General features: G+C 45.0%; 1 protein-coding gene across 7 annotated transcripts in view; it reads right to left on the minus strand.

The window, feature by feature from the left end:
* LOC135546043 (dedicator of cytokinesis protein 10-like) overlaps nt 1-27,424 on the minus strand; it is a 181,778-nt gene that overhangs the window by 63,697 nt on the left and 90,657 nt on the right. For all 7 annotated transcript variants that reach the window (XM_064974130.1, XM_064974129.1, XM_064974133.1 and 4 more), the window contains exons 5-31: nt 23,720-23,792; nt 22,994-23,119; nt 21,729-21,863; nt 20,969-21,167; nt 16,085-16,170; nt 15,878-15,961; nt 14,714-14,872; nt 13,770-14,003; nt 13,351-13,473; nt 11,156-11,238; nt 10,742-10,864; nt 10,361-10,440; nt 9,703-9,890; nt 9,078-9,143; nt 8,883-8,975; nt 8,260-8,383; nt 6,385-6,506; nt 6,026-6,109; nt 5,613-5,705; nt 5,270-5,388; nt 4,985-5,054; nt 3,573-3,686; nt 2,974-3,045; nt 1,635-1,781; nt 767-850; nt 406-502; nt 240-272 (exon numbers count right to left, since the gene is read on the minus strand). In XM_064974130.1, the coding sequence (XP_064830202.1) occupies nt 240-272; nt 406-502; nt 767-850; nt 1,635-1,781; nt 2,974-3,045; nt 3,573-3,686; nt 4,985-5,054; nt 5,270-5,388; nt 5,613-5,705; nt 6,026-6,109; nt 6,385-6,506; nt 8,260-8,383; nt 8,883-8,975; nt 9,078-9,143; nt 9,703-9,890; nt 10,361-10,440; nt 10,742-10,864; nt 11,156-11,238; nt 13,351-13,473; nt 13,770-14,003; nt 14,714-14,872; nt 15,878-15,961; nt 16,085-16,170; nt 20,969-21,167; nt 21,729-21,863; nt 22,994-23,119; nt 23,720-23,792 (3,011 nt within the window). The remainder of the gene's footprint in view (nt 1-239; nt 273-405; nt 503-766; nt 851-1,634; nt 1,782-2,973; nt 3,046-3,572; nt 3,687-4,984; nt 5,055-5,269; nt 5,389-5,612; nt 5,706-6,025; nt 6,110-6,384; nt 6,507-8,259; nt 8,384-8,882; nt 8,976-9,077; nt 9,144-9,702; nt 9,891-10,360; nt 10,441-10,741; nt 10,865-11,155; nt 11,239-13,350; nt 13,474-13,769; nt 14,004-14,713; nt 14,873-15,877; nt 15,962-16,084; nt 16,171-20,968; nt 21,168-21,728; nt 21,864-22,993; nt 23,120-23,719; nt 23,793-27,424) is intronic.

Consider the following 27,424-nt stretch of genomic DNA (forward strand, 5'->3'; position numbering starts at 1 on the left):
TGGAGGAACCCTTACATTAAAACTAACACTTTAGAATTGACTAAATTGATGTCAGATAATCATTTTAGGGACTGGTTAGCAACATCTCATGGACCAGAGCTGGTCCTAGTACCTAGTACCACTACACTAAACTAAATTATGGTTTGTTTATTCCACCCAGTGCCAGTCGTGTGGTAAAGAATATCAGTACAACATCATGTGAATATCACAAAATATCATAAAAAGGGACCGATAGTTACCCTGAGCACTTTGCGTTTCTTGTGATGCATTGTCTGAAATGGACAGGAAAGAGAAAGAACAGAAAAGAAAGTGTTAAGCGGTGCAATGAATGAAGATGAATGCAACGGCATTAATACCTAAGACGGACTTCAATTAGGTCCCTGTGAACCCTAGATGACTTCTGACCTGTGATGCGTGCGGAGGGGAGGGGCAGACTGAGAGGGATGTAGTGCTCGTGGTTGCACACCTCTCGCAGGAACTCAAACTTGAACTCACACAGCACCTGTTGAGAGAAACGTTGGAGTCACAACCTGATTGACCGAATAAAAACACCACAACATCTCTGAAGCACATTGTTTTCTAATTCTAGTATCTATTTCATTGTTGTCTATTCTAGTATCTATTTCATTGTTTTATAATCCTTTCTATTCTACAGTGAGTGACATTGGCTATTACACCGACAGATAAGGCAATGCTTTATTCACACAATTCTGGGACTGAGAGACAGAATGAGAATGATGTGTGTATGTGCAAGTGTGTGTGTAACCTTGTTGTCAGTGGCTGTGATCATGTTGACATAGTTGCTAATCAGCTTGAAGGTGAACCCTCGGTCCATGAGGGTGAAGCAACGCTGGAGGGAGGGAGGAAAAGAGGGAGGGAGAGATGGATGGAGGGAGGGGAGAGGGGGAGGGAGATAGGGAGGAGAGGAGTGAGGTAGGGAAAGAGGGAGTGATGGATAGAGGAAGGGAGAGAGAGAGTCGGGGTCAGCATTAGTTTATGAAGAACATGAAAGAGAGAGGTCATTTCATAATTTCACAACACAATTAAAAACATGCTCCGGAACTTTGGAGACTTCTAAGTATCTTTTAAACCTCCGGCTTTCGGCTAGATGTGTCAACGTGTAGTTCATACATGCATAATCTATAAGAAGAATTACTGTCTTACCTCAATTAGCCACGAAATCCCATGTTTTTAGGGAAGCTGTGCTGCGCCATTTCCCCTATATTTTCCCCCATGTGGGCCAACCCCCTTGCAATTCAAGTTCTAGCCAACGAGCTTCAGCCCCTCGCATTTGAGTGACATCTAACAAGAGGCACATCATGCACCCAGAGAGAGAGAGCAATGAAGTGGTGCACATATCTGCACCAATGTGACGTGGTATGCCATTTTCGGGGACCACTTGTGGCTCACTTTCAGAACTACTGTCTAAAAAGGACACAAAAGTACCGGAGAATCTCAAACAATCAACATCGAACAACAGCAGCGGAAGCCATTTTCATTGCATTCATCTCCGCTTCATTAGTCAGGGAACACAAATGTATTACCATTGGCAGCATTTGAGCTCAATCTCGACAAGTGATAAGGACATCTCCCTAAGCATGTAATGTGTGTGTGTGTGAGTGTGTGATGCCCACCTTGACAAAGGCTGCCACGGCCAGGTTGGCACTGCGGGTCTCCTCTGCCAGCTCCTTGTTCTTCCAGAAGATGTGGTCGGACACGGTCATGACTAGGCTCTCCAGACGACTCTGGTAGGTTGAAGGGAACCTCTGTGGTCGTGGGAGCTGAGGCACACATAATATGGAACTTAACGTATAGGCCTAATGTATAAGTTACATTTGCAACACTAAGGTCGTAGGTTCAATTCCAGCAGGGATCACATATACATACTACAAAATGTATGCACTAACAGCACTGAATGGTACAGTGGGACGTAGGACAGATGCAGGCCCAATATATGGTCAGACGGTAGGCTCGAGAGAATTTGAATTTATGAGACTTGAGTACTAACTTTTTTTTCGTGTCGTACTGTAAGTCGCTTTGGATAAAAGTGTCTGGTAAGTGGCATATACACACACTGGCCAGTTTATTAAGTACACCCAGACCGTTCACGAAAAGGGATCGCTCCTACAGACAGTGAGTCATGCGGCCGTGGTTTGCTATATAAAGCAGCCATCAAGGCATTCAGTTACTGTTCGAACGAACGTTAGAACGGGCAAGACAAGTGACCTTTATGCGTGGTGTGATCGTTGGTGCCAGGCGCGCCGGTTCCAGTATCTCAGAAACGGCTGTCCTCCTGGGCTTTTCAAACACGACAGGTTTACCGAGAATGATGCGACAAACAAAACAACATCCAGTTAGCGGCAGTCCTCTGGGCGAAAACAGCTCGTTGATGAGAGGTCGAAGGAGAATGGCAAGAATAGTGCAAGCTAACACTCGGGCCACAAACAGACAAATAACTGAGCAGTACAACAGGTGGTGTGCAGAACAGCATCTCGCCATGCACAACTTGTCAATCCTTGTCATGGATGGGTTATTGCAGCAGACGACCACACTGGGTTCCACTCCTATCAGCTAAAAACAAGAAGAAGCGGCTCCAGTGGGCACACCATCACCAACTCTGGACAACTGAGGAGTGGACATCACCTGGAACATGACAGCGAGTTCAGTTTACTTTAGTGTCCTGGTCAGTCCCCAGACCTCAACCCAATAGAACATCTGTGGGATGAGATGGAACGGGCTGTTTTCAGCACGAATGTACTGCTGTCCAATCTGCAGCAACTCTGTGATGCTATCGCGTCAGCAATGACCAACATCCCTGTGGAACGTTTCTGAAACCTTATAGAATGCCCCGAAGAATTCAGCCTGTTCAGAAGGCAAATGAGGGTCTGACCTGCTACTAGATGGGTGTACCTAATAAACTGGCCGGTGAATGTATATGTATATATTATATCTTCATATGTTATGTTTCTTTACCTTGACATTGTCTGAGTCCACTAGATGCTGGGCCATGGACTTGACAATGAGCTCGAAGAAGAACCAGGAAAACTGCAGCAGACAGGGGTAAAAGGTCAAACAGGGGTCAGATTATGCGGTTCATGTTCAATTAAGCACTCAGGGTCACATTCAATGGCACAATGAGATAGAAATATATAATGTAGAGCATATAGACTGCTTTGCTATGTAAGATAAGGCATCCTATCATGTCTATGCATGACATTTCTAGGTATGACTTTATTTGGACAGTCCCAAAAAAGGTTTGTAGATGTTCAGTAGATGTCCAACTAACTGTCAACATTTCAACAACATTTCAATTAACTATTCACTAACCCTAACCCTTAATCTAACCCTAAACCTAACCCTAGAAAGCAGTTGCATGTCAACAGAGTTGCAGTTGACAGTTTGTTGACCGTGTGAGCATCTGTAGATCATGGGACTATCCACCCAAATGACACCCTATTCCCTTTACAGTGCGCTATTTTTGACCAGAGCCCTGTGGTTTCCTTCAAGGGAATAGGGTGTCATTTGGGACTGGGTGTCATTCGGGACTGGGCGTGGCGGCCATCTAGGCTCACCCTGAGGATGTTCCTGACGGCCGGCTGCTCGTTGCTCTTCAGGTCAGAGGTCATGCCCTTGGCCAGCTCCTCGTGGACTGTCCGGAAGCCGTGCGACTCCGCCTTGAACACAAACTGACCACCGCAGCGGAGAGAACAAGGTCAATGAGACAGACGGCCAGAGACACAGAGAGTCCGACAGAGACAGACACATAGAGACAGATATAGAGTCAAACAGACACAGACAGACATGCTGTGCAGACACACTTTCTCTCTCTCACATACTGTACACACATTAATAGCATCAAGGGAACCAAACATGCAACATTCTTGGCTCTGCATTTACATATTAACATAACAACACCGATTAAGATGCTGAAAAATTTGCTTATTTTGGCAATGAATCTCTTTTTGTGAGAAATGTTCCACCCACACTGTATGTGTATGACACACACACCTCATTACCACTGACGTCACCAAATTGAGTTTGTTAATGAACTATGGCAACCACACACACATGCACACACACATTTGCATCGACGCACGCACACATGCACACACACCCACAACCACACTGCGGGAAAGCACTGGCCGAAAATTGCTTGCTGCTAGCCTCCACCCCCGAGCAGCATGCCAATCAGTTGCCATGGTAACGGTAGTTTCATTACAGTGGTCCTCCCATTCTTTCCCCTCCTCCTCCTCTCCTTCCACCCTCCCTCCATTTCTCTTTCTGTCCCTCTGCCCCTCTTAAAGATCAATTGTAGGATTCTCGTTTTCTTTCTACCAGACATGAAAAAGCTGATGGTAAGCTGGTTCTATTCTCCATTTCCCTTTCTCACTTTCTCTCTTTCTGTCTCTTTCTCTCTCTCTCTCTCTCTCCCCGTCTGTCGGTCTCTCTCTCTCCATCTCTCTCTTCTTAACAAGCAAGCCTTGCTTTTTTTTATTGAAAAGGCTCGGTGTCCTTGTGTGCCTTCCACCAGACACCCCCCTTTTCTCTTCCCCACAGCCATGCTTGTCTGTGTGTGAGCTGAGAGCCGTGTGTGTGTGTGGCAGACTCTCTCTTCTCTCTGTGTCCACAGTGTTCTGGGCACATTACCCTAGCCCCTCAGCCACGCTCCTGCACTCACCACACCCCAAAGCCCCCACCTCTGCCCGCCCGCCCACACACACACACACACACACACACACACACACACACACACACACACACACACACACACACACACACACACACACACACACACACACACACACACACACACACTCTCACGGTTAAACGTGCACACATACAAAGCCTCCTTCTCTGCCTTCACAAATGAAGCTGTCTGTGTGCTACTCTCCTCCCCTCGCCTCTCCGGCTAAACAACTGCAGAATCTGAGCCTCGCTCTTCCTGCAAGACAGGGCTAACATCCCAATGAAATGAGCACCATACCTTTATGTAGGAGTGCAGGTAGTGGTCTAGGTTTTCTTCATGACACTTAGCAACGATGTGGACAAGCACCCTGGTGAAACACATGCAAACAAAGTGATCACTCATTCGTCATCATTACCTGGCAACATTCATAACCTGGTGACATTCTATTGCTAATCTGGCGACATTAATAGCTAATCTGGCAATATTCATGATCTGGCAACATGTATGCCTGCAGAATCAGTAGCAGTGAGAGTGATCCTGTAGCAGTGAGAGTGGTCCGTGGCCTGCAGTGCCCCATCCTACCTGGTGGTGGTGGTGGTGACTTCGTCGTTGTCGTTCTGGGTGAGGACCTTGAACAGCTGGTTGAAGAGTACCGGCAGGAAACGAATTATCACCGGAATCTTCTCAATGCTCAGTAAGCCCTGTGGGAGAGAGAGAAGAAATAGAAAGAGAATCAGAGACAGAGCGATAGCCATAGCCATAGCCAGAGACAGAGACAGAGAGAGAGAGAGAGAGAGAGAGAGAGAGAGAGAGAGAGAGAGAGAGAGAGAGACACAGTCAGTAATGGGGTGTATAGTATGGGAACGGAATGCAGAATGCAGAGATGTGAAGTCCTCCCTCCCTTCCTTCATTCATTTCTCCAGACCTTCAGGCAGTTGAGGAAGTTTGAGGTAGGTGATTGGGAGAGGTCCGTCTCATGTTTTTGGCACTGCTGGAAGAAGCGATTCAGGAGGGGCTCCTGGCGATCAAAGAGAGAAGACACGGTCACAACCAGAACCAGAATCACTGAGTGGAGATGAGGACTAACTGATTCTGCATCCCAAACCGAACCCTACAAAGTGCACTAGTTTTGACCAGAGCCCTATTGTCAAAAGTAGTGCACTAAATAGGGGATAGGGTTCCCTTTGGCGCACAATCCTAAAATCACGGTGGGATAACAAGGATTGCCTTGCTGGAGTTGAGACCCGTTAAAGTTTGGTTAAATACACTTTTTTATTTTAAGAACAAAGTTGACTTGTGGAACTTACAAGGAGTGGCAGGGTAAAGCCAGATTCTTACCTGGGTGTAGACTGTGGAGAGGACATTGGTGGAGACCTTGAATATGGGCTTACCTCCGTCCACCCACTTCAGATCCGAGCCGTTCTGGGGGGAGATAAGGAGGAAGGGTCACGGAGCACCAGGGAGATCCATGCTTGCTTAACACTTTACTGTTGTTCCCTATGGTGTGCTCTCTTCATACCGCTCTGTCTCTCAATTCAATTTTATGACATGACAAAACTTACAAAGCAAAAAATGCCTTCTCTTTCAATTACTGTATCCCCTTCCATCCAAATATTCTCTTTCTACTTCCCCCCTATTTTCTCTCTTATCTCCCTCCCTCCCTCCCCCTTCGCTCCCTTCCATGCACCCCCCCCTACCTTAGTAGATCCGGGTTCTTTGACAAGCAGGTATCCAGGGGGCAGGCTACAGGACACAGGGATGTTGAACTCCTGTGAGGCCAGGCGACCCTCTCTGAGCAGAGGCAGCCATGAGTAGCCCACTGCAGACACACACGCAACACACACAAGGCACAGGGCGTACCCGCACACACACACACAGACACACACACACACACACACAGGCGAAAGAACACATTTGGAAAACAATATACTGTATGTAATGTGTAAATCAATCAATTAAATGTATTAATAAAGCCCTTGTTATATCAGCAGTTGCCACAAAGTCCTTTTACAACCTGGCCCAGACGCCAAAGAGCAAGCAGTAATGGCCTGTAGACGTAGCATGCACCACCACACTCCTGGAATCGATAACACAATCACAACAGTATCCCCTACCGCGAGGCGATATTTGCTGCACAGTGATAAGCTTATGCCGACTAGCCACCATCCACAGACTTGTCTCAAAGGCAGTATTAATACATGCCACCGAACAGATGCTTTTATACAAGCATATACAGTGGGGCAAAAAAGTATGTAGTCAGCCACCAATTGTGCAAGTTCTCCCAGTTAAAAAGATGAGAGAGGTCTGTAATTTTCATCATAGGTACACTTCAACTATGACAGACAAAATGAGGGGAAAAAATCCAGAAAATCACACTGTAGGATTTTTAATGAATTTATTTGCAAATTATGGTGGAAAATAAGTATTTGGTCACCTACAAACAAGCAAGATTTCTGGCTCTCACAGACCTGTAGACTTCTTCTTTAAGAGGCTCCTCTGTCCTCCACTCGTTACCTGTATTAATGGCACCTGTTTGAACTTGTTATCAGTATAAAAGGCACCTGTCCACAACCTCAAACAGTCACACTCCAAACTCCACGATGGCCAAGACCAAATAGCTGTCAAAGTACACCAGAAACAAAATTGTAGACCTGCACCAGGCTGGGAAGACTGAATCTGTAATAGGTAAGCAGCTTGGTTTGAAGAAATCAACTGTGGGAGCAATTATTAGGAAATGGAAGACAAGACCACTGATAATCTCCCTCGATCTGGGGCTCCACACAAGATATCACCACGTGGGGTCAAAATGATCACAAGAACGGTGAGCAAAAATCCCAGAACCACACGGGGGGACCTAGTGAATGACCTGCAGAGAGCTGGGACCAAAGTAACAAAGCCTACCATCAGCAAGGGCATTGAAGATGAAACGTGGCTGGGTCTTTTAGCATAACAATGATCCCAAACACACCGCCCGGGCAACAAAGGAGTGGCTTCATAAGAAGCATTTGAAGGTCCTGGAGTGGCCTAGTCAGTCTCCAGATCTCAACCCCATAGAAAATCTTTGGAGGGAGTTGAAAGTTTGTGTTGCCCAGCAACAGCCCCAAAATATCACTGCTCTAGAGGAGATCTGCATGGTGGAATGGGCCAAAATACCAGCAAACAGTGTGTGAAAACCTTGTGAAGACTTACAGAAAACGTTTGACCTCTGTCATTGCCAACAAAGGGTATATAACAAAGTATTGAGATAATGTTTTGTTATTGACCAAATACTTATTTTCCACCATAATTTGCAAATAAATTCATTCAAAATCCTAAAATGTGATTTTCTGGATTTTTTTCTCATTTTGTCTGTCATAGTTGAAGTGTACCTATGATGAAAATTACAGGCCTCTCATCTTTTTAAGTGGGAGAACTTGCACAATTGGTGGCTGACTAAATACTTTTTTTTGCCCCACTGTATTTTCAGACTGCTGGCCCCAGCGGGAATCAAACCCATGACCCTGGAGTGTCACAAACACGGTGCTCTACCAACTGAGCCACACAGGATCACAGTATTTCTCCTTCCTCCCTACCTGGTGTCTCCAGGGCCTCTTTCTTCTTGGAGTTGGTCTTGGCGTTGATGTCACAGGTCACATGGTAGAAGGAGAAGAGTAGATGGTGCTTCTCGTGGAGCTGGGTGGGCAACTCAATCTTCACCTGGCACGCAGAGGATGAAACAAAGGACCATTTCACAAACAGGCACAGAAATGAAATCACAATGCATTGTGCATTAAACAAAAGCCTCAAAACATTAAAAAAAGAAGCTGAATTGACAACTGGTGTCACAGTGGTGAACAATCCACTGAGCCGCTAAATTCCAGGGTGAAGGTTCCTCTGGGTACAGATCTATCATCTTCCCCTTCCCCCAATCCTAACCCGAACTATTAGTGGAGGCAATGCAAAACTGACCCAAGATCAGCATCTGGGGGCAACTTTATCCAGCCACTACACAGTGAAGGCTCTAGCCTGGTACGCACATGTCTGATTGTGCTTCAACTCCTCTCATTCATGATAATGAGCATAAGAGGAGTTTTGAACAAACAAAACTGGCTACCAGGCAATAAGAGCCCTGCACGTCCAATCAATCTCTTCCCGTGCCCCCCCTCCTTCCATCTCTCGCCATACACCTCTTCAAACCCTCTCCTTCCACACTCACCTCATCATAGAAGTCTGGGTTCTGGGAGTGGTGAAGGACTATGGAACAGGCTGCTGTGGTGTAAACTGGGCCCCCAGGCTTGCCGTATATGCACTGAGGCAGCAAGTTAAGAGAAAATAAGAGAAAAGTGAAGTTTTTCCAAAATAATCCACCATGATACTCTAAATGCTCTCGATGACAGAGAAGATACGGCACCTTCAAAGGTTTGGCAACTTCCTCGTCTGAACTTCGAAACTCCACATAGACTGCAAGGTTACGAGCCTGTGAATGAAAATAACATTGTCACATTTGTGGGCATACAGTATTTCACGCCTGTCTGCAAAGAGGTCCCATATAAGTCAAATCTAATCAAATTGTATTGGTCACATACACATACCTAGCACATAATATTGCGGGTGTAGCGAAATGCTTGTGTTCCTAGCTCCAACAATGCAGTAGTATCTAATAATTCACAACAATACACACAAATATAAAAGTAAACGAATGGAATTTTAAAAAAATATATAAATATTAGGAAGAGCAATTTCTGAGTGACACTGTGTAAAATACAGTAGAATAGAGTATATACATATGAAATGTACAGTGTGACTTGTGTATCACAATACTACATTATTCCATGGGCAAAAAATATATTTTGTCAACCTGCTTTATGTCAAATATTGTGTGCTATTGCTGGGAGAATAAACAAACATGACAACACATGGCTTTTTCTTTCCAACATTAGGTCGGTTTTCCTCCAAAGTAAGTTTGCTTCAAATTTTGTTTCCTTGCCATGATATTTCTGAGTATATCTAGTATATCTACTAGATATCTACGGTACCTTGGCGAAGCTCTTCTGGCTGTCGTATTTGAGATGCCGGGGGTAGACGTAGACGTGGTTCTTGTAGACGCGGTGTGGCTGGGTGAACTTGGTGGAGTCCTGGACAAACTCCTCCACCTCCACGGTGGCCTGGTGCTGGCTGCAGTCCTCGAAAGGCTTGATGGGCACGTAAGAGGACGTCACACAGTCTGCAGGCAGACAGGCAGACGTCTTTATTATTTTGGAATTTATCTGAGTGTCATGTCTACTGTTCATTTTTGTGTTGCTTATTTTATTTTGGGGTATTATCTATTTCACTTGCTTTGGCAATGTAAACATAGGTTTCACGTGCCAATAAAGCCCTTAAATTGAATTGGAGAGAGACAGAGATGGAGAGAGAGAGGGGTAGAAAGAAAGATAGAGAGGGGAGAGGTGGAGAGACAGAGACAGAGTGAGAGAGAGGACATCTGTCATGCTTGTAACACTGATGGCTATCAACAGTAGAGAGAGAGAGAGAGAGAGAGAGAGAGAGAGAGAGAGGGAGAGAGAGGGTAGAACAAGAGATAGAGGGGGAAGAGGTAGAGAGAGAGAGAGAGAGAGAGAAAATAAAGTGAGAGAAGGAGAAGGAGAGACATGAGGGGTGTCGAAAGAAAGAAAGAGAAAAGAGTGTTCAACCTACTTGGATGCTCCATAGGGACATAGTCCACAGTGATGTCCAGGCTCCCTGGAATGGTCTGCAGTTTACTGGTCTTCTCAGCCCTGCAAAGACACAGAGAGTGCCAAGGAATGGGTGAGCAGTGAGCACTATACATTCACTATGACCAGGAGTTTTCCAGGTCAGGTTAGATGGTCATGACAAACTCTGACCCTGACCTAAAAAGGGATCTGCACTATGGGGTTGAACTGACATGATTTGGTCTTTATCCCAAATGGCAACCTATTTCCCATATGGTGCTCTACTTTCAACTCGAGCCCTATGGGACCTGGTCAAAAGTTGTGCACTAAATAGGGAATTGGGTGCCATTTGGGATGCAGCCTTGATATCTTTTCGGTGGCCTACCTCCTGTATTCCGACACCAGCTTGATGAGATCTTCGGTGGAGATCTTGTTGCTCTCCTGTTTGAAGAGGGGCGAGAAGCGAGACTCCCGGTCCACCGTCCCCTGATTGTCCTTAAACACAGACCTGAGACAGACAGCAAGACAAGACAGATAGACAGACAGTCGGATGGGCAGGCAGGCAGAACAGACGAGGCAGAACAGACGAGGCAGACAGACGGACGGATGCACAGACAAGACAGACAGGACAATAGTTTTGAGTGGAAGATACTGTGAAAAGTGATCAATAACCTTCACCTTTATAGACATTCCTTGTGATGCAGTAAATGCAGTTTGATCATTAAAGGAGAAAAGGTCAATAAATGGATATGGAGTGAGTAGGATTACAGAAAACACAGTGTGGCTCAGTGTCCCTTACCTGATGGACCAGGCAAATGGCATGTGGTACTTCCCCAGTTTACTGCAGAACTGCTTGTTGGATTTCAGCATCTTTTGAACCGTCTTCAAAGGGAAAGGAAGTGAAAGAGAGAGGGAGAGAAAGAGAGAGGGGGGCAGAGACAGAGAGAGAGAGAGAGAGAGAGAAGGAAACATTACTTATGAAAGGGGCTGCATAGTTGATATTTTTTAAGTCTGCCGGCAGGATTCAGAAAACACACAAATAAATTATCCTTGACGTAGATAAATCTAAATCAACAGGGGTGTCAGGAACCTGGCACGAGGCGCAGCGCTCCCCGTCTGCTCATCTACTCAACTTCCCAAACAAAGGCCAGGATTTCAGAATCCCACTCTGAATTCTGTGGGGGGCATCTTGGAAAAGAAATATCAGAAAATCTACAGTATGAGAAGAAATGTATTTCCAAACCATCTGACTTCCCTGTGTGATTAAGCAGCATTTAAATAGAGCTTTACAAGACATAAGTCTTCCTGGTTGGAGGATTAACAAATTGGATTTGTAGTTTTTATTAGTAGATTAGAATTGTTTTTCACTGTTAATGTAAGTTTTTGTTTTTAATAATTTTTATTTCATTATTATTATTACTACTACACAGTAGTTGCCATATTTTTCCTGTTTCTAAGTATTCTTAGACGTGTAAATATGACATAACAAGATTCAACAACTGAGAAATAAACTAAACAAGTTCCACAGACATGTGACTACTAGAAATGGAATAATGTGTCCCTGAACAAAGGGGGGTTCAAATTCAAAAGTAACAGTCAGTATCTAGTGTGGCCACCAGCTGCATTAAGTACTGCAGTGCATCTCCTCCTCATGGACTGCACCAGATTTGCCAGTTCTTGCTGTGAGATGTTACCCCACTCTTCCACAAAAGCATCTGCCAGTTCCCGGACATTTCTGGGGGGAATGGCCCTAGCCCTCACCCTCCGATCCAACAGGTCCCAGACATGCTCAATGGGATTGAGATCCGGGCTCTTCGCTGACCATGGCAGAACACTGACATTACTGTCTTGCAGGAAATCACGCACAGAACGAGCTGTATGGCTGGTGGCATTGTTATACTGGAGGGTCATGTCAGGATGAGCCTGCAGGAAGGGTACCACATGAGGGAGGAGGATGTCTTCCCTGTAACACAAAGAGTTGAGATTGCCTGCAATGACAACAAGCTCAGTCCGGTGATACTGTGACACACCACCCCAGACCATGACGGACCCTCCACCTCCAAATCGATCCCACTCCATAGTACAGGCCTCGGTGTAACGCTCATTCCTTCAATATGATAAACGCAAATCTGAGCATCACCCCTGGTGAGACAAAACCTTGACTCGTTAGTGAAGAGCACTCTTTGCCAGTCCTGTCTGGTCCAGCGACGGTGGGTTTGTGCCCATAGGCGACATTGTTGCCAGCCTCTCTTAGCCTATTGCGGAAAGTCTGAGCACTGATGGAGGGATTGTGCATTCCTGGTGTAACTCGGACAGTTGTTGTTGCCATCCTGTACCTGTCCCGCAGGTGTGATGTTTGGATGTACTGATCCTGTGCAGGTGTTGTTACACGTGGTCTGACACTGCAAGGACGATCAGCTGTCCGTCCTGTCTCCCTGTAGCGCAGTCTTAGGCGCCTCACAGTACAGACGTAGCAATTTATTGGCCACATCATCAGTCCTCATGCCTCCTTGCAGCATACCTAAGGCACGTTCACGCACATGAGCAGGGACCCTGGGCATCTTTCTTTTGATGTTTTTCAGAGTCAGTAGAAAGGCCTCTTTAGTATCCTAAGTTGTCATAACTGTGACCTTACCATCTGTAACCTGTTAGTGTCTTATTAACGACCGTTCCACAGGTGCATGTTCATTAATTGTTTATGGTTCATTGAACAAGCATGGGAAGCAGTGTTTTAAACCCTTTACAATGAAGATCTATGAAGTTATTTGGATTTTACGAATTATCTTTGAAAGACAGGGTCCTGAAAAAGGGATGTTTCTTTTTTTGCTGAGTTTACATGCATTTCTGGAAAACCTGGGAATATTGGGAAAGTTGCTAGAATTTTGCAACCCTATCCATAGGTAATAGGCTATAAAGGGAAACCATACAATTTCATGCTATAAGGTGAGGGGTGGTAGTTAGAGTGAATTTAACGGTGTTGTAGAGTTGCGTCACCTTGCTGGAGTCTGTGTTTTTGATGTACGGCTCTGTTCCCGCGGCGATATTTCCCATCAGCACCTTCTCCACCCTCACCAAGAGAACAATGTCCGTGTGGGGATTCGTCACTGAGAAGATGGCCTGCACACACACACACACACACACACGCGCACGCGCACGCACACGGAAGGAATAAGTATACCATCTCTCTTTTGACACTTCTCCCTATTACATTCCCAGTTCTGCCCCACCCCTCTGTGTGTTTCTGTACCAAATAGAAATAGAATGAGTAAAACGGAAGCATGCTTTCCTCCCATGGGTACACTTGGCTGATCTTGAGTCAGTTTGGCATTTCCCCCACTAATGGACAAGGTGAAGATTGGGGGAGGGGAACAGATCCTCGATCTGCCCCTTGGGGAAACTTCCTCCGAGCTTACCTGTTTGGGGAAGCGGAGCCAGTCGTCCAGGTCCAGGCTGAGGTGACAGTCTCCAGGTCTCTTCTCTGCAGAAGAGCTCAGTCCATTCTCCTGCCCCGCCCCGGGCGCTCCCGATCCAGCCCCACCCAGCATCTGACGCACCGTCTCGTGGTTCAGGTCAACATGGAAGTCGGCCGACACCTTCCTCCCCTCACGCACATCCAGCAGGGCCAAAGTCACAAAGAAGGGCTCAATCTGATGGAAATACGTTACACGTGAGGAGCATTGTCAGGCCCAACTTAACCCAGGGCTTTATCAAGGTTTTCCAGCAGAGAGCTTTGACATGCTTGCTATGTTGTTCTACAATATGTCGGCAGGTTGATTAGGATTCAAACCTTCTCTTATTCCTACTCTCGTACGCGTTTAGCGTCAGTATCGCACCAAGCAAATCATTCAAAAGATGAACACTATTCACTTTCCAGTGACCACTGCACTCAATAGCTGATGTAGGATCAGCCACTGCAGCACAGTAAACAACAGAGTGATACGTGTAGTGACCATTGAGCACCATCAGTTCTGTAATGCATGTTAATAAATGGTTGTTTCTGAACCCTAACCACACCCAATGAGAGTTGTATGTGTGGTTTTAAAGGTATATGACATTGCATGCACAAAGTATACACACAGTGGTTCAATTTCCGCAACAACTAAGTGCGTTTGAAGTGCGAGCCTAAACTTTTCCGCTGTTTTGGTCCCGTAGCGACCATTTTGTTGCAGAGTGAAGCACAGATACCCTGCGTGACTGTGGGATAGCAAAGTCTGGCAAAGTCTGGCATCGAGCTCATCTCAATACTCAACGTAACCCCTACGACGTCATCATGGTAAGTCTACCTTTAAGCTTTGGAGAACTGTGTGTGTGTGTGCGAGCGAGTCTGTTTGTACTTGTTGTTTTAAGGGGGTCTTACGTTGGTGACCGGACCAGTCTCGTTCTCATTGATGCAGCCCTGCAGCGTCAGGTTGAGGGATCGACAGGCGATCATCAGTCTCCTCCCCAGCTTCTCCTCGATTGGACGGACTGGGTGGCCTTCCCCCCTAGGGTGCTCGCCCCGCGGACTCCTCAACACCTGGCACACAACCAGACAGCATCAGAGGAGGGGCACACAATTGGACTATCAGTGGGCAGCGGGAGGGGGGGGGGGGGGGTTGAATGTGGTGTGTAAGCACTGGTCCGGACCAGATGCGGACCAGATGCCTGCAGGACCAGATGCCTGCAGACACAAAGGCCCTCCTGGGACAGAGATGCCCATCCCTTACCTAACAGTACTTAATTAACAGGTGAACTGCACCAACTGTTGCACAAGATGTGTTACCCCTGTAAGTCTCCTGTAGGGGTTATATCAGTGTATTAACCCCTACAGGGGACTAACAGGGGTATCAGTGTATTAACCCCTACAGGGGACATTCAGGGGTATCAGTGTATTAACCCCTACAGGGGACTTACAGGGGTGTCAGTGTATTAACCCCTACAGGAAACGTACAGGGGTGTCAGTGTATTAACCCCTACAGGGGACTTACAGGCGTATCAGTGTATTAACCCCTACAGGGGACATTCAGGGGTATCAGTGTATTAACCCCTACAGGGGACTTACAGGGGTGTCAGTGTATTAACCCCTACAGGGGACTTACAGGGGTGTCAGTGTATTAACCCCTACAGGGGACTTACAGGCGTATCAGTGTATTAACCCAAACAGGGGACTTACAGGGGTATCAGGGCGTATTAACCCCTACAGGGGACTTACAGGGGTATCAGGGTATGTTGCATGGGAGTCAGTGTATTAACCCCTAAAGAGTACCTACCTATCAGGGTGTGTTAACCCCTACAGTTAACCCCTGTCAGTGTATTAACCCCTACAGGGGACTTGCAGGGGTGTCAGTGTATTAACCCCTACAGGGGACTTGCAGGGGTGTCAGTGTATTAACCCTTACAGGGGACTTACAGGGGTGTCAGTGTATTAACCACTACAGGGGACTTACAGGGGTATCAGTGTATTAACCACTACAGGGGACTTACAGGGGTATCAGGGTGTGTTGCATGGGAGTCAGTGTATTAACCCCTAAAGAGTACCTACCGGGGTGTCAGGGTCCAGGGAGAACAGGTTGAGTCTCTCTTCTCTTCTGGCTGATCGGACCAACTCCTCAGTTTCAGAGATATACTAAGAGAAGATATTCCCACAAATAAAATACAGACTATGTATTAAATGAGCATAATACAAGTAAAAGCACCGATCATTTTTTTATGGGTAATTGTAGAGCAAATTACATCTCCACACACCCACCTTAGCCAGCTCGGGGTTGATGCCGCTCTCTGTCGTCTCTTCATTCTCAGGTAAACACACGTCGCTTAGAGACAGATCACACACGTCTGGTGGGGAAAGAGACAGTCAGTTACAGTCAATATCTCCGGTGAAATTCATGTCTACCATTCCTCTTTTTAGTATTGGCTCATTTCCTCTGGTCTTCAATGACGGCTATAGTATGAGAGGGAGCCGGCAAGGCTGGTTGTCATGGAAGCAACCATACCTGAGTGTGTTCTGAGTGGGGGAGAGGTGGGGAGGGGAGGGGGAGTAGGGGAGCGCTTTCTCGCTCTCTCTCTCTCTCTCGCTGGCCTTTTCCTGGCCTCTAATGGAGCTTACTGTATGTTATTATCCTTTCACTACCATCCCTCCATTCAGCCAGTGTAGGTCAACCTTTTATGTGGTACTGTAAAAGAGGCCCCACACAAAGAGAGGGATGGAAATAGAATACAGCTGTCTATCACAGGGGTGGGAGAGAGGGGAGGGAGAGAGAGTGGGTGGGAGAGAGGGAGGGGGGAATAGAGAAAGAGAGAAAGAAAGAGAAATCAAGAGGGTGTGAGAGGGGGGGAGTGAAAGAGGGGGGAATAGATAGAGAGAAAGAGAGAATGAGAGAGAGAAAGAGAGAGAGAGAGCAGAACTAGTGCAGAGGCCTGAATGTGTATTAGTGCTCTGGGGTCTACTGATCTGGTCTGCTGATGCTGCTCCTCTCCTCTCATTGCATGGTTAACCAGAACAAATACGACCTGCGAAGATCGATCGGGATGGCGAAAGACAAGTATAGGGACAAATTGGAAGAGCAACTCAGCGGGTCGGATGTCATTAGAAACCCCTGCCACATATGCCTATGCAGGGGCACCGGTGTCGAGGTAAATGCCACGGATTACAAAAACAAAGCCAGTCACGTCACGGATACCAACGCCGCCTTACTGGATGAGCTACCTTTATCTCACGCTTCGTGAGGAGAGCTCCTGAGGACAACGAGGGCTACGTGCTTACGATCTCCAAGAAGGACGTGTGTAAGTCATTCAAACATGTTAACCCTCACAGGGCTGGAGGCCAGATGGCATCCCTAGCCACGCCCTCAGAGAATGTGCAGACCAGCTAGCTGTTGTGTTTTCGGACATTTTCAATCCCTCTCTAGCTCAGGCCGATATCCCCACCTAATTCAAGATGTCAACTATCATCCCTGTGCCCAAGAAAGGGAAAGTAACGAAACTTCTAGAGGCTAGAAAAAGACTACACATCACCTCCTCCCTTCTCCACAATTCGCCTACCGCCCCAAAAAGATCCACGGACGACACAATCGCCATTGCACTGCCCTCCCCCATCTGGACAAGAGGAATGTGAGGATGCTGTTGATCGACTACAGCTCGGCCTTCAATACCATAGTGCCCTCTAAGCTCACCACAAAGCTCACAGCCCTGGAACTGAACTCCTCCCTATGCAAATGGCTTGGAACCGGTTCAGGGGAACAGAACCGAAAACCGGAAAAGAACAACCTTTTTTCAAGGAACAGAATCGTTATTTTAAACACACGGAAACCAGTTAATAACTTTCTTTTACGTTCCAGGTATTTTTTTCTTAGTCCTCCAAAAAAACTAAAGCGCATATGCAAAACCCTCACTCTGTCACTCAGAAACTTATTACAGCATCTGCCTGCAAGGATGAAAATCTTTGCCATTGTGTGTGTGTGTTTAGGCTACTGTACTGATGTTTAGAAGCGTGAGAGGATAGAGAGGTGTTTATTAGCTAGACAAGAATGGATGAACTTTTTCAATGCTAGTTAAGGATACTATTGGCTTAGTTATCCAAATCAAATCAAATTGTATTTCTCACATGTGCCAAATACAACAGGTGTAGTCCTTACAGTTAAATGCTTATTTACAAGCCGTTAATAACCAACAATGCAGTTTTAAGAAAATACCTCAAAAAAGTAAGCAATAACAAAAACAAATAATTAAAGAGCAACAGTAAAATAACAATATCGGGGCAATATACATGGGGTACCGGTACAAAGTCAATGTGCAGGGGCACCGGTGTCGAGGTAATTGAGGTAATATGTACATGTAGGTAGGGTTATTAAATTGACTATGCATAGATCATAACAGAGAGTAGCAGCAGCATAGAAGAGGAGGTGGGGGTCAATGTAAATAGTCTGTGTACCCATTTGATTAGATGTTCAGGAGTCTTATGGCTTAGGGGTAGAAGCTGTTTAGAAGCCTCTTGGACCTAGACTTGGCGCTCCGGTACCGCTTGCCGTGCGGTACTAGGGCCATCCTCTGACACCACCTGGTATAGAGGTCCTGGATGGCAGGAAGCTTGGCCCCGATGATGTACTGGGCCGTACAGTTATCATGTTTATCGTTGGAAGTATTAACTACAAAAAGGTCAAATGGGATTTTAATTCTGGTGCCGCTCTACACACACACAAGCTTGTTAGCTTGATAGCTCAAGCTTGCTAGCTAGGTCAAGGTTGTTAGCTACAGTGGGGCAAAAAAGTATTAGTCAGCCACCAATTGTGCACTGCTCTAGAGGAGATCTGCATGGAGGAATGGGCCAAAATACCAGCAACAGTGTGTGAAAACCTTGTGAAGACTTACAGAAAACGTGTGACCTCTGTCATTGCCAACAAAGGGTATATAACAAAGTATTGAGAAACTTTTGTTATTGACCAAATACTTATTTTAATTTGCAAATAAATTCATTAAAAATCCTACAATGTGATTTTTTGGCTTTTTTTTCTCATTTTGTCTGTCCTAGTTGAAGTGTACCTATGATGAAAATTACAGGCCTCTCTCATCTTTTTAAGTGGGAGAACTTTCACAATTGGTGGCTGACTAAATACTTTTTTGCCCCACTGTAGCTCAAGGTTGTTAGCTAGCTCAAGGTTGTTAGCAAGCTCAAGGTTGTTAGCTAGCTCAAGGTTGTTAGCTAGCAAGCTCAAATGACATTCGAAGTTCCTTCATAGAAGCCACTCCTCCTAGGTATAATTCTGTGGACATAATTCAGGTAATGAATGTCATAACAAGATGCCTAGTGCTTGAAGCCTGCTCCTCAATAGTCTCTCGCTCACTCCCCACCCGTAAAATTTCAGTTACATCTTGCGCCATAGGCTACACTTGTCTGTCCGTCACAAACAACTAGCTTGCCTGCTCTATCCGTACTGATTGGCGAAGTAATTTCATGAGCTAAATGTAAAAAAAAAAACAGTAAATTTCACAATAAAAGGAACAGAAAGGAACGATATACTTTTTTGGGGTTGAAACCGTTTCAGAACTTTATTTTTCTGGTCGGAACAGTGGAAAGGAACGGAAAACAAGTGATTCTGTTCAGAAAGAAATTATTTGAAAATAATTTTGGTTCAAACCCCTACCTCGTCCACACTGATCTTCAACACAGGGGACAAACAAGGCTGCGCACTCAGTCCCCTCCTTTACTCCCTGTATAACCACGAATGCGTAGCCTCACACAGTTCCAACGCCGCCATCATCGCTGATGACACGAATGTAGTAACCCAGATCACCAACAATGACGAGGGGGCCTACAGGGAGGTGGTAGGCACTCTGACGGTGTGGTGCCAGGTGAACAAACTCTTCCTCAACGTCAGCAAAACAAAGGAACTGATTGTGGACTTCAGGAGGAACCAGGCTGGCCAACAGCTTCTACCCCCAGACCATCAGGCTGCTGAATAGCCACCACTACTCCTACTCCTGGATAATAACTCACTAAGCATGAGTTATTCATTTCTGGATCAGCCCTGGGAGCTTCACCAGCCAGTGCTGTTGATGAAACTGTACACCACACCACCTCCAGGTGATATAATATAATGCAGTTGATGGCTAATTAGGCTCAGGTCAGTTCGTACACGCACTTGATTTAGCACCATGTTAGCACAGCAACACAGAACCATGATGACTATGGCTCTTACATCATTCGTAGTCTTTTTCACAACCGCAATTCTCCACGGTCCAGGGCGGTGTGTGAAATTTGTTTGGTTATATTCCACACTGAGGCTTTTTTACTACGTTTAATCTCTAAAAACCAAGGTGGAGTGTTTTGCCTTGTGTCCAGTCTAATTTCCTGGTGGAACACTAACAATAAGGATCAAGTCATCGCACATTAAGTCTCCCATTAGCCATGGCATAATATCCTACAACCATTATGAATACCAGATTCCGATTACAGCAAATGTGCTCTGCCACTTCGTTAAGTATGATGTTATTTCATTGTTATGGTTCTGTAATCACCCCTAGGGTTCTGGTAGCCTGGTCCCAGGTCTGTTTGTGCTGCCTTGCCAACTCCTATGGTTGTTGTCATGCCGAATACATAAGATGTTGGCTAGACAGCACAAACAGATCTGGAACCAGGCTAGGGTTCTGGTGGGCACATTTGAATCGCTATTCTAAGCTCTTCTACTCTTTCCTCTCCCGCTCTGGGGCTATGAGGCTTAGGTGTCAGGATCTAAGTTAAGACTCAGCATTTGCTGCTCCCATAAGTTATTTATAAGGAAACTCAGTGATACTACATTAAAAATTCCTTTTGGGAGAACATCTTCATTAAGATGTTGTTATTTTCAAGTCTTGCTTTTGGGCCACATTCGCATGCGTGTGTCTCTTCTGATCATCAGGTTCGTGTTCAGTAGGCACACAAAAGAAAAAAACGATTCAAAATGCAGTGAGGTACTATCTGGGCTTGTCCAACAAGACACTGTGTCCTAATGTACAGGAACCATTTCCGGAGTAGGTGTATGTTGAAGTTGCCTCTAGACACTGATCTTGGGTGAGTTTAGCCTTTTTCCCACTAATGGTTAGGATTGGGGGAGGGGAAGCTAATCCTGAATCTGTACAAAAGGTCCAGAGTGCTCACCCTGCCGTGTGTCGGTAAGGTCTACACTCTTGCGGTCCAGCTGCGTCAGCGGGGCGGGCCCGTCATGGGGGCTGATCTGGAGGATCCGGGTCAAGGTACTGATCCACTCCTCCATGTCCTGCTCGCTCTCCGCCGCCAGCACGAAGTACGTCACCTCGTTCATCTTCAGCTCAAAGGCGTGCTTCCTCAGACGGTTGTTCTAGAGGGGGTGTTTTCGTTAGTGTTAGTTTGCACAGAACTCTGAGACGAGTCAGTAAATTTGTGAATTTTGTGCATTTGAGTAGTGCAGTAGTGAACTGTTTGCGTCTGTGAAATCTCCTATTGTATCGTACCATATCGTATCTTGGCAAAGGAGGTATGCTCACTAACAGGGATGTAAACAAATTTGTGCACAACATTTGAGAGAAATACGCTTTTTGTGCTGGGATTTTTTATTTCAGCTCATGGAACATGGGACCAACTCTTTAAATGTTGTGTTTATATTTTTGCTCAGTGTATTTCCTCTCAAGAGTCTTAGCCAGGGAAAGTTTCAACACATCCGAGCTCCTCAATCGGATAATCTATAGGGAACTGGTTTTGATGTGTGCCAGTGGCATTTTACTTCTGTACATCAGCAAGTGTGTTTATCTATATGTGTGGTGTGTGTATGTGTGTGTGCGTGTGTGTGTGTATGCCCGAAAGCACGTGTGTCTATGCGCAGGCATGCTTGAGTGTAAAACATATTTCACAGTACATTGATAATCCATCATCCTTTACTCACCTGAACCACACCGGTACACGAGTCCAGGAAGATGCAGCCCTTGGGCTCTTTGGAGATCTTCTCATCTTTGTAAAAGTTCATGATGTAGGAGTTATCAGTCAGCTGTGTCAGCTGGAAGTACCTCCTCTTGAACGACTACAGGGACATCAAAATAAAAATACAACTCCATCAAAATTAAAATGCAGGCAATAAAGACATAATCACCCTAACCCAGACAATAACACCCTCTGTTCATCACTGAACGTGTCACTGCACTATGTGATGGCACCCTATTCCCTATAAATTGCACTACTTTTGACCAGGGCCCTATGGGTAGGGCTCTGTATAAAGGTAAGTACTCGTGCACTATATAGGGGGAAAAGTAGTGCAAAAGCAGTGCACTACATAGGGAAAAGGATGTAATTTTTCGACGCGGCCCTGACTATGTGACCTGTGTGACAGCAAATTGGTAGCTGCCTGGGCCAGTGGTGCTCTACATTAACACAAGGTCTCCTTAGAAGAGACAGGCCATAACTTAAAGAGAGCCAGGACCCTACAGGGCCGGTTTGACCAAGAGTCTGCATTGTTAGAAGACAGGATGGGAGGGAAAGGCTGGGAGGGAGACCAGGAAAAGAGTGAGATGTTAGAGAGAAGACAGAGAGTCAAAAAATGTGTGTGTGTGTGAGAGAGAGAGAGAGAGAAGTAAGGAATGTAGTAGGAAACAGTACTACGACGCAAGGTAAAAAAATATTGTGGAGAGAAGGTAAGAAACGTAAAAAAGATAGGAATACAGACATCAGAGTGAGTGAGTGAGTGAGTGAGAGAGAGGTAGAGAGAGGAAAACAGGAATTAAAGAGAGAGCGCGAGAGATAGACCCAAAGAATTTGAAAACAAATCCAATTTTAAAAATACCACAGTGTGCCATCACAGCAGCAAGTTATGTTACCTGTTGCTACAAGAAAAGGGCAACCAGTGAAGAACAAACACCACTGTAAATACATATTTATGTTTATTCATTTTCCCTTTTGCACTTTAACTTTTTGCACACCGTTATAACACTGTACATAGCCATAATATGACATTTGAAATGTCTCTATTCCTCTGAAACATTTGTTAGTGTAATGTTTACTGTTCATTTTTTATTGTTTATTTCACATTTGTTCATTATCTATTTCACTTGCTTTGGCAATGTAAACATATGTTTCCTTTGCCAATAAAGCCCTTGGAATTGGAGAGAGAGAGAAAGAGCAGGTGATTGTGGGGGAGTCTGTGGCACACTTCCTCACCCGAACAGTGATGCTGTTGTTGACAGTGCTATTGAAGTTCCCTTTATAGAGCCACCCCGATCGGAACACACCAATCCCTCCTCCTCCGCCTCCCCCTCCTTTAGAAGAGGACAAAGACGTTGTGTCCTGCAAAAACCAAAACGGACATCTTTAAATCAGGCTCGATGGGTACGTCCCAAATGGCAACCTATTCCCTCTAAAATGCACTACATTTAGGGAATATAACTTTACAGGGCTATGGTCAGAAGTAGTGCACTACAAAGGAAATAGAGTGCCATTTGGAACCTACCCATGTCTCAATAACCAAGGTCTAAATATGTCTGCCATTGAGATACAATATGATACTTTGTTCTGCTTCATTCTATGATGCCTAATTTGTCATGAACATACACCTGCTGTAACAGAGCCGAGACCTGGAGGAGCCTTAGAGGATATCGTTTTTGGAGAGTCATTGATTCTTTCTCAGATGAACTCAATTGAATTAAGCTTGTACTCAATGGCCCCTCGACCAAAAACAACAGAGTAGAAATATGTGAGCAGACGTGCATTATGACAGTTTAACAGTAGGGCTAATCAATGGCCTCTGACTAGTCATCATACTCATGCTACGTCCCAAAGGGCACCCTATTCCCTATACAGTGCACTACTATTGACCAGAGCCATATGGGCCCTGGTCAAAAGTAGTGCACTTTAAAGGGAATATAGAATCCATGAAATAGGCCTGACCTCATCCTTGTCCACGTCCTCATGGTCAATCTCAAAGGAGTGGGAGGGCAACTTCTCCGCCTTGTACAGCTTCCTGTGAGGGAGAGAGAGATTTGATATGTTTCTTTGTTTGCTTTGGCAATGTATGTGATTAACACTTCTTTCTGTTATGTCTTGTGGGCTTCATCCCCCTCCTGTACTCCCTGTTCACTCATGACTGCACGGCCAGGCACGACTCCAATACCATCATTAAATTTGCCGATGACACAACAGTGGTAGGCCTGATCACCGACAACAACGAGACAGCCTATAGGGAGGAGGTCAGAGACCTGGCCGTGTGGTGCCAGGACAACAACCTCTCCCTCAACGTGATCAAGACAAGGAGATGATTGTGGACTACAGGAAAAAGAGGACCGATCACGCCCCCATTCTCAACAACGGGGCTGCAATGGAGCAGGTTGAGAGCTTCGAGTTCCTTGGTGTCCACATCGCCAACAAACTAACATGGTCCACGCACAACATGACAGTAGTGATGCGGGCACTACAAAACCTAATCCTCCTTAGGAGACTGAAAAGATTTGTCATGGGTCCTCAGATCCTCAAAAGGTTCTACAGCTGTACCATTGAGAGCATCCTGACTGGTTGCATCACTGCCCGGTAATGGCAACTGCTCAGCCCCCGACTGCAAGGCACTACAGAGGGTAGTGCGAATGGCCCAGTACATCACTGGGGCCATGCTTCCTGTCATCCAGGTCCTGTATACCAGGCGGTGTCAGAGAAAGGCCCAAAAAATTGTAAAAGACTCCAGCCACTTTACCACACAAAATATATGGGGGATTGGAAATGATGCAGACAATTACATTGATGGAAGCAACAATCTTTCTGCAATATTAAGCTGATCTACCCCTTTAAAAAACACAACAACAAAAAACACTGTGTGACCCTGATTTAGCCCACTGCAGGAAAAGGTTCAAATCGCCAAATATCCTGATTCCACCATCATTCTTAAGGACTGGTACAATGGATGTCCTCCATTCACTCACGCTCTAGTACTTTTTTCCCAACAATTCCAGACATGTTTCTTTTCTCAATCCTAATTGTCACTCACTTCAATATTGTCCTCAACCACAGAACTATTTTCCTCAGTCGCGTGATCTTCATTCACTTCACTCACTGACGTTCCATCCTTAGTTTTTAATTCCAAAGTTCGACTTCATAGTTTAATAAATGTCCTTTCCTTTACTCACTGTATTTTCCTCCCTATTAATCACAATGTTTTTCGCTCCGATGTCCGTCTCAAATCCTTTTCTGCTGTTTATGACGATAGGGTTGGGCCAGATTTTCATATCGTCATTACCGTCCTTCTCTCATCCCGGGATTCACGGTATTACCGGCTTAATTACACAAGGGGACCCCCAAAAAATTGCCCATTGGGTGTTTACCAGGATGCTAATAAAATTAGCACAACTAATAGCAAGTTTCCATGGAGGCTAATAGCTAAATTATGCTAACGTGCGCAAATAAAATAAACAAAATTGCCAAGACCGGCAATCCAGCTCATAAAGTTATACATATATACATATACCCGGGGTGGCAGGGTAGCCTAGTGGTTAGAGTGTTGGACTAGTAACCGGAAGGTTGCAATTTCAAATTCCCGAGCTGACAAGGTACAAATCTGTCGTTCTGCCCCTGAACAGGCAGTTAACCCACTGTTCCTAGGCCGTCATTGAAAATAAGAATTTGTTCTTAACTGACTTGCCTAGTTAAATAAAGGTAAAAATAAAATATATGGGTAGGATCTACAGAATGTAATTTTGGTGAGTTTGGACATTTACAAGCGAATGTGAATGAGAGACATTATGCAAATGAACAATGTTTTGATGCATGCTTGTCTGAAGGAAGAACAGCGCTGGCTCTGGAGCAGCATGTGTACAGTTGTGTCTGTGTGGGCTCTAGAGTCGCTGTGGCAATGGGCCTGCCTGCTCTGCTCAGTGAAGATGAGGGAGGAGGAGATGGGCCAAGAATGAAGAGGAGAAAAAACGCAGGACAATAAAATAAAAAAACACGTAACAAATCTCTTTCTGCGCTTTGTAAATGCAGATTTCAATGGCTTCTTATTGCATTTTGTGATAGGCATCAGACTAATTTGTGACTCGTTTCAAGAAACTAGGCGAATGTCGCACGTCACTACATCACAGGAGAGGCATTTGAACGTAAACATGTATTTTTTTATCAAATGAGCTTTTTTGCATAAATGCCTTCTGGAACATGTGAACTTTCATGTGCCTTAATAAGAAATGTGTATTCCATCCGCAAATACAAATAAAATTGTTAAATTACGAGCTTAGTTGGTTTAGCCAAGGAAAAAGCCAAGAACCTTCCCGCTAGCCTTGATTGGCTGAGATAATGGATGGGCTGGACATGCCGGGAGATGAGCTGCTCAGCATGTGTTGATAGTCCTTTCTACCGCACCATTTTTGAAAGATATAAAATTAACCATCAAGAACCACAAAAGTTTTGCTACTTTTCTCAATAAAATTGAAACCCTGAATTTAGCAGGCGCTATGGACAGATCTGTTGGAAAAAGTGATAGGCTATTTTCTGCACACGCCACACCGTCAGTGTGAACCATAGTGACTTGACACCATGCTGGCCAAACAAGATGTAGCTACAAACAAAACAAAGTTAAATGGTTTCAGTCCACCGTGAAGGGTTCGTCCATGTACACGGGGAAAAGTCTAGCTACATTTTCAGATATGATATGTTTCTAATTTTGTCAGAAAGTTGTTTTTTATTGCAAGTTCAAGCATAATGTTCACTAGATCTCCCAGTATCTCTACTTGCACATTCATCTTCTGCACATCTATCACTCCAGTGTTTAATTGCTACATTGTAATTATTTCACCACCTTGGCCTATTTATTGCCTTTACCTCCCTTATCCTACCTCATTTGCACACACTGTATATATACTTTTTCCATTGTATTATTGAATGTATGTTTGTTTATTCCATGTGTAACTCTGTGTTGTTGTTTGTGTCGCACTGCTTTGCTTTATCTTGCCCAGGTCGCAGTTGTAAATGAGAACTTGTTCGCAACTAGCCTACCTGGTTAAATGACGGTGAAATAAAATATAAAATAGATAGCAAATGTTAGCTTGCTGGCTCGCTAGCTGACATTATGCGTATGATCTGTGTATTAATATTATTCAAACCAGATCTAAATTTGCATTACTAGTTTTAGCTAGCTAACATTGAACCTAGTTAGCATTAGCTACCTGCAGATTCATACTACAGCTATGACAATGTTTGTATTGGTAGTAGTATGAGTTGGAATTATGTCGGTTCATTGTTTAGCTAACTAGCTACATGTCTAAACAAAAGACTCCACTTCGCTAGATGATTACATGACCCATCAAGTTAGCCAGGTGTGTCTGGGGTGATTACGGCCATCTATTGTATTTTATGTATCTAGACAATTGTGACCCATCCACTTAGCTAGTTGTGGCTGGGTGGTGGTTATAGCATTTCCTTCACTTGACCCATCAATTTAGACAAGTGTGTTGGGTAAGCATCATCTAATAGTTATAAAATATTTTATCTGGACACTTTCTGTTTTTGATATTGATACTATGCAATTAACCATTTCACTGTACCGTTTACACCTTCTGTAACCTGTGCATGTGACAAATAAACTTAGATTTGATTTGATATAGTGTGTGTTTATCA

This window comes from Oncorhynchus masou, chromosome 9 (assembly GCF_036934945.1).
Source record: "Oncorhynchus masou masou isolate Uvic2021 chromosome 9, UVic_Omas_1.1, whole genome shotgun sequence".
In the NCBI taxonomy this organism is placed as follows: Eukaryota; Metazoa; Chordata; class Actinopteri; order Salmoniformes; family Salmonidae; genus Oncorhynchus; species Oncorhynchus masou.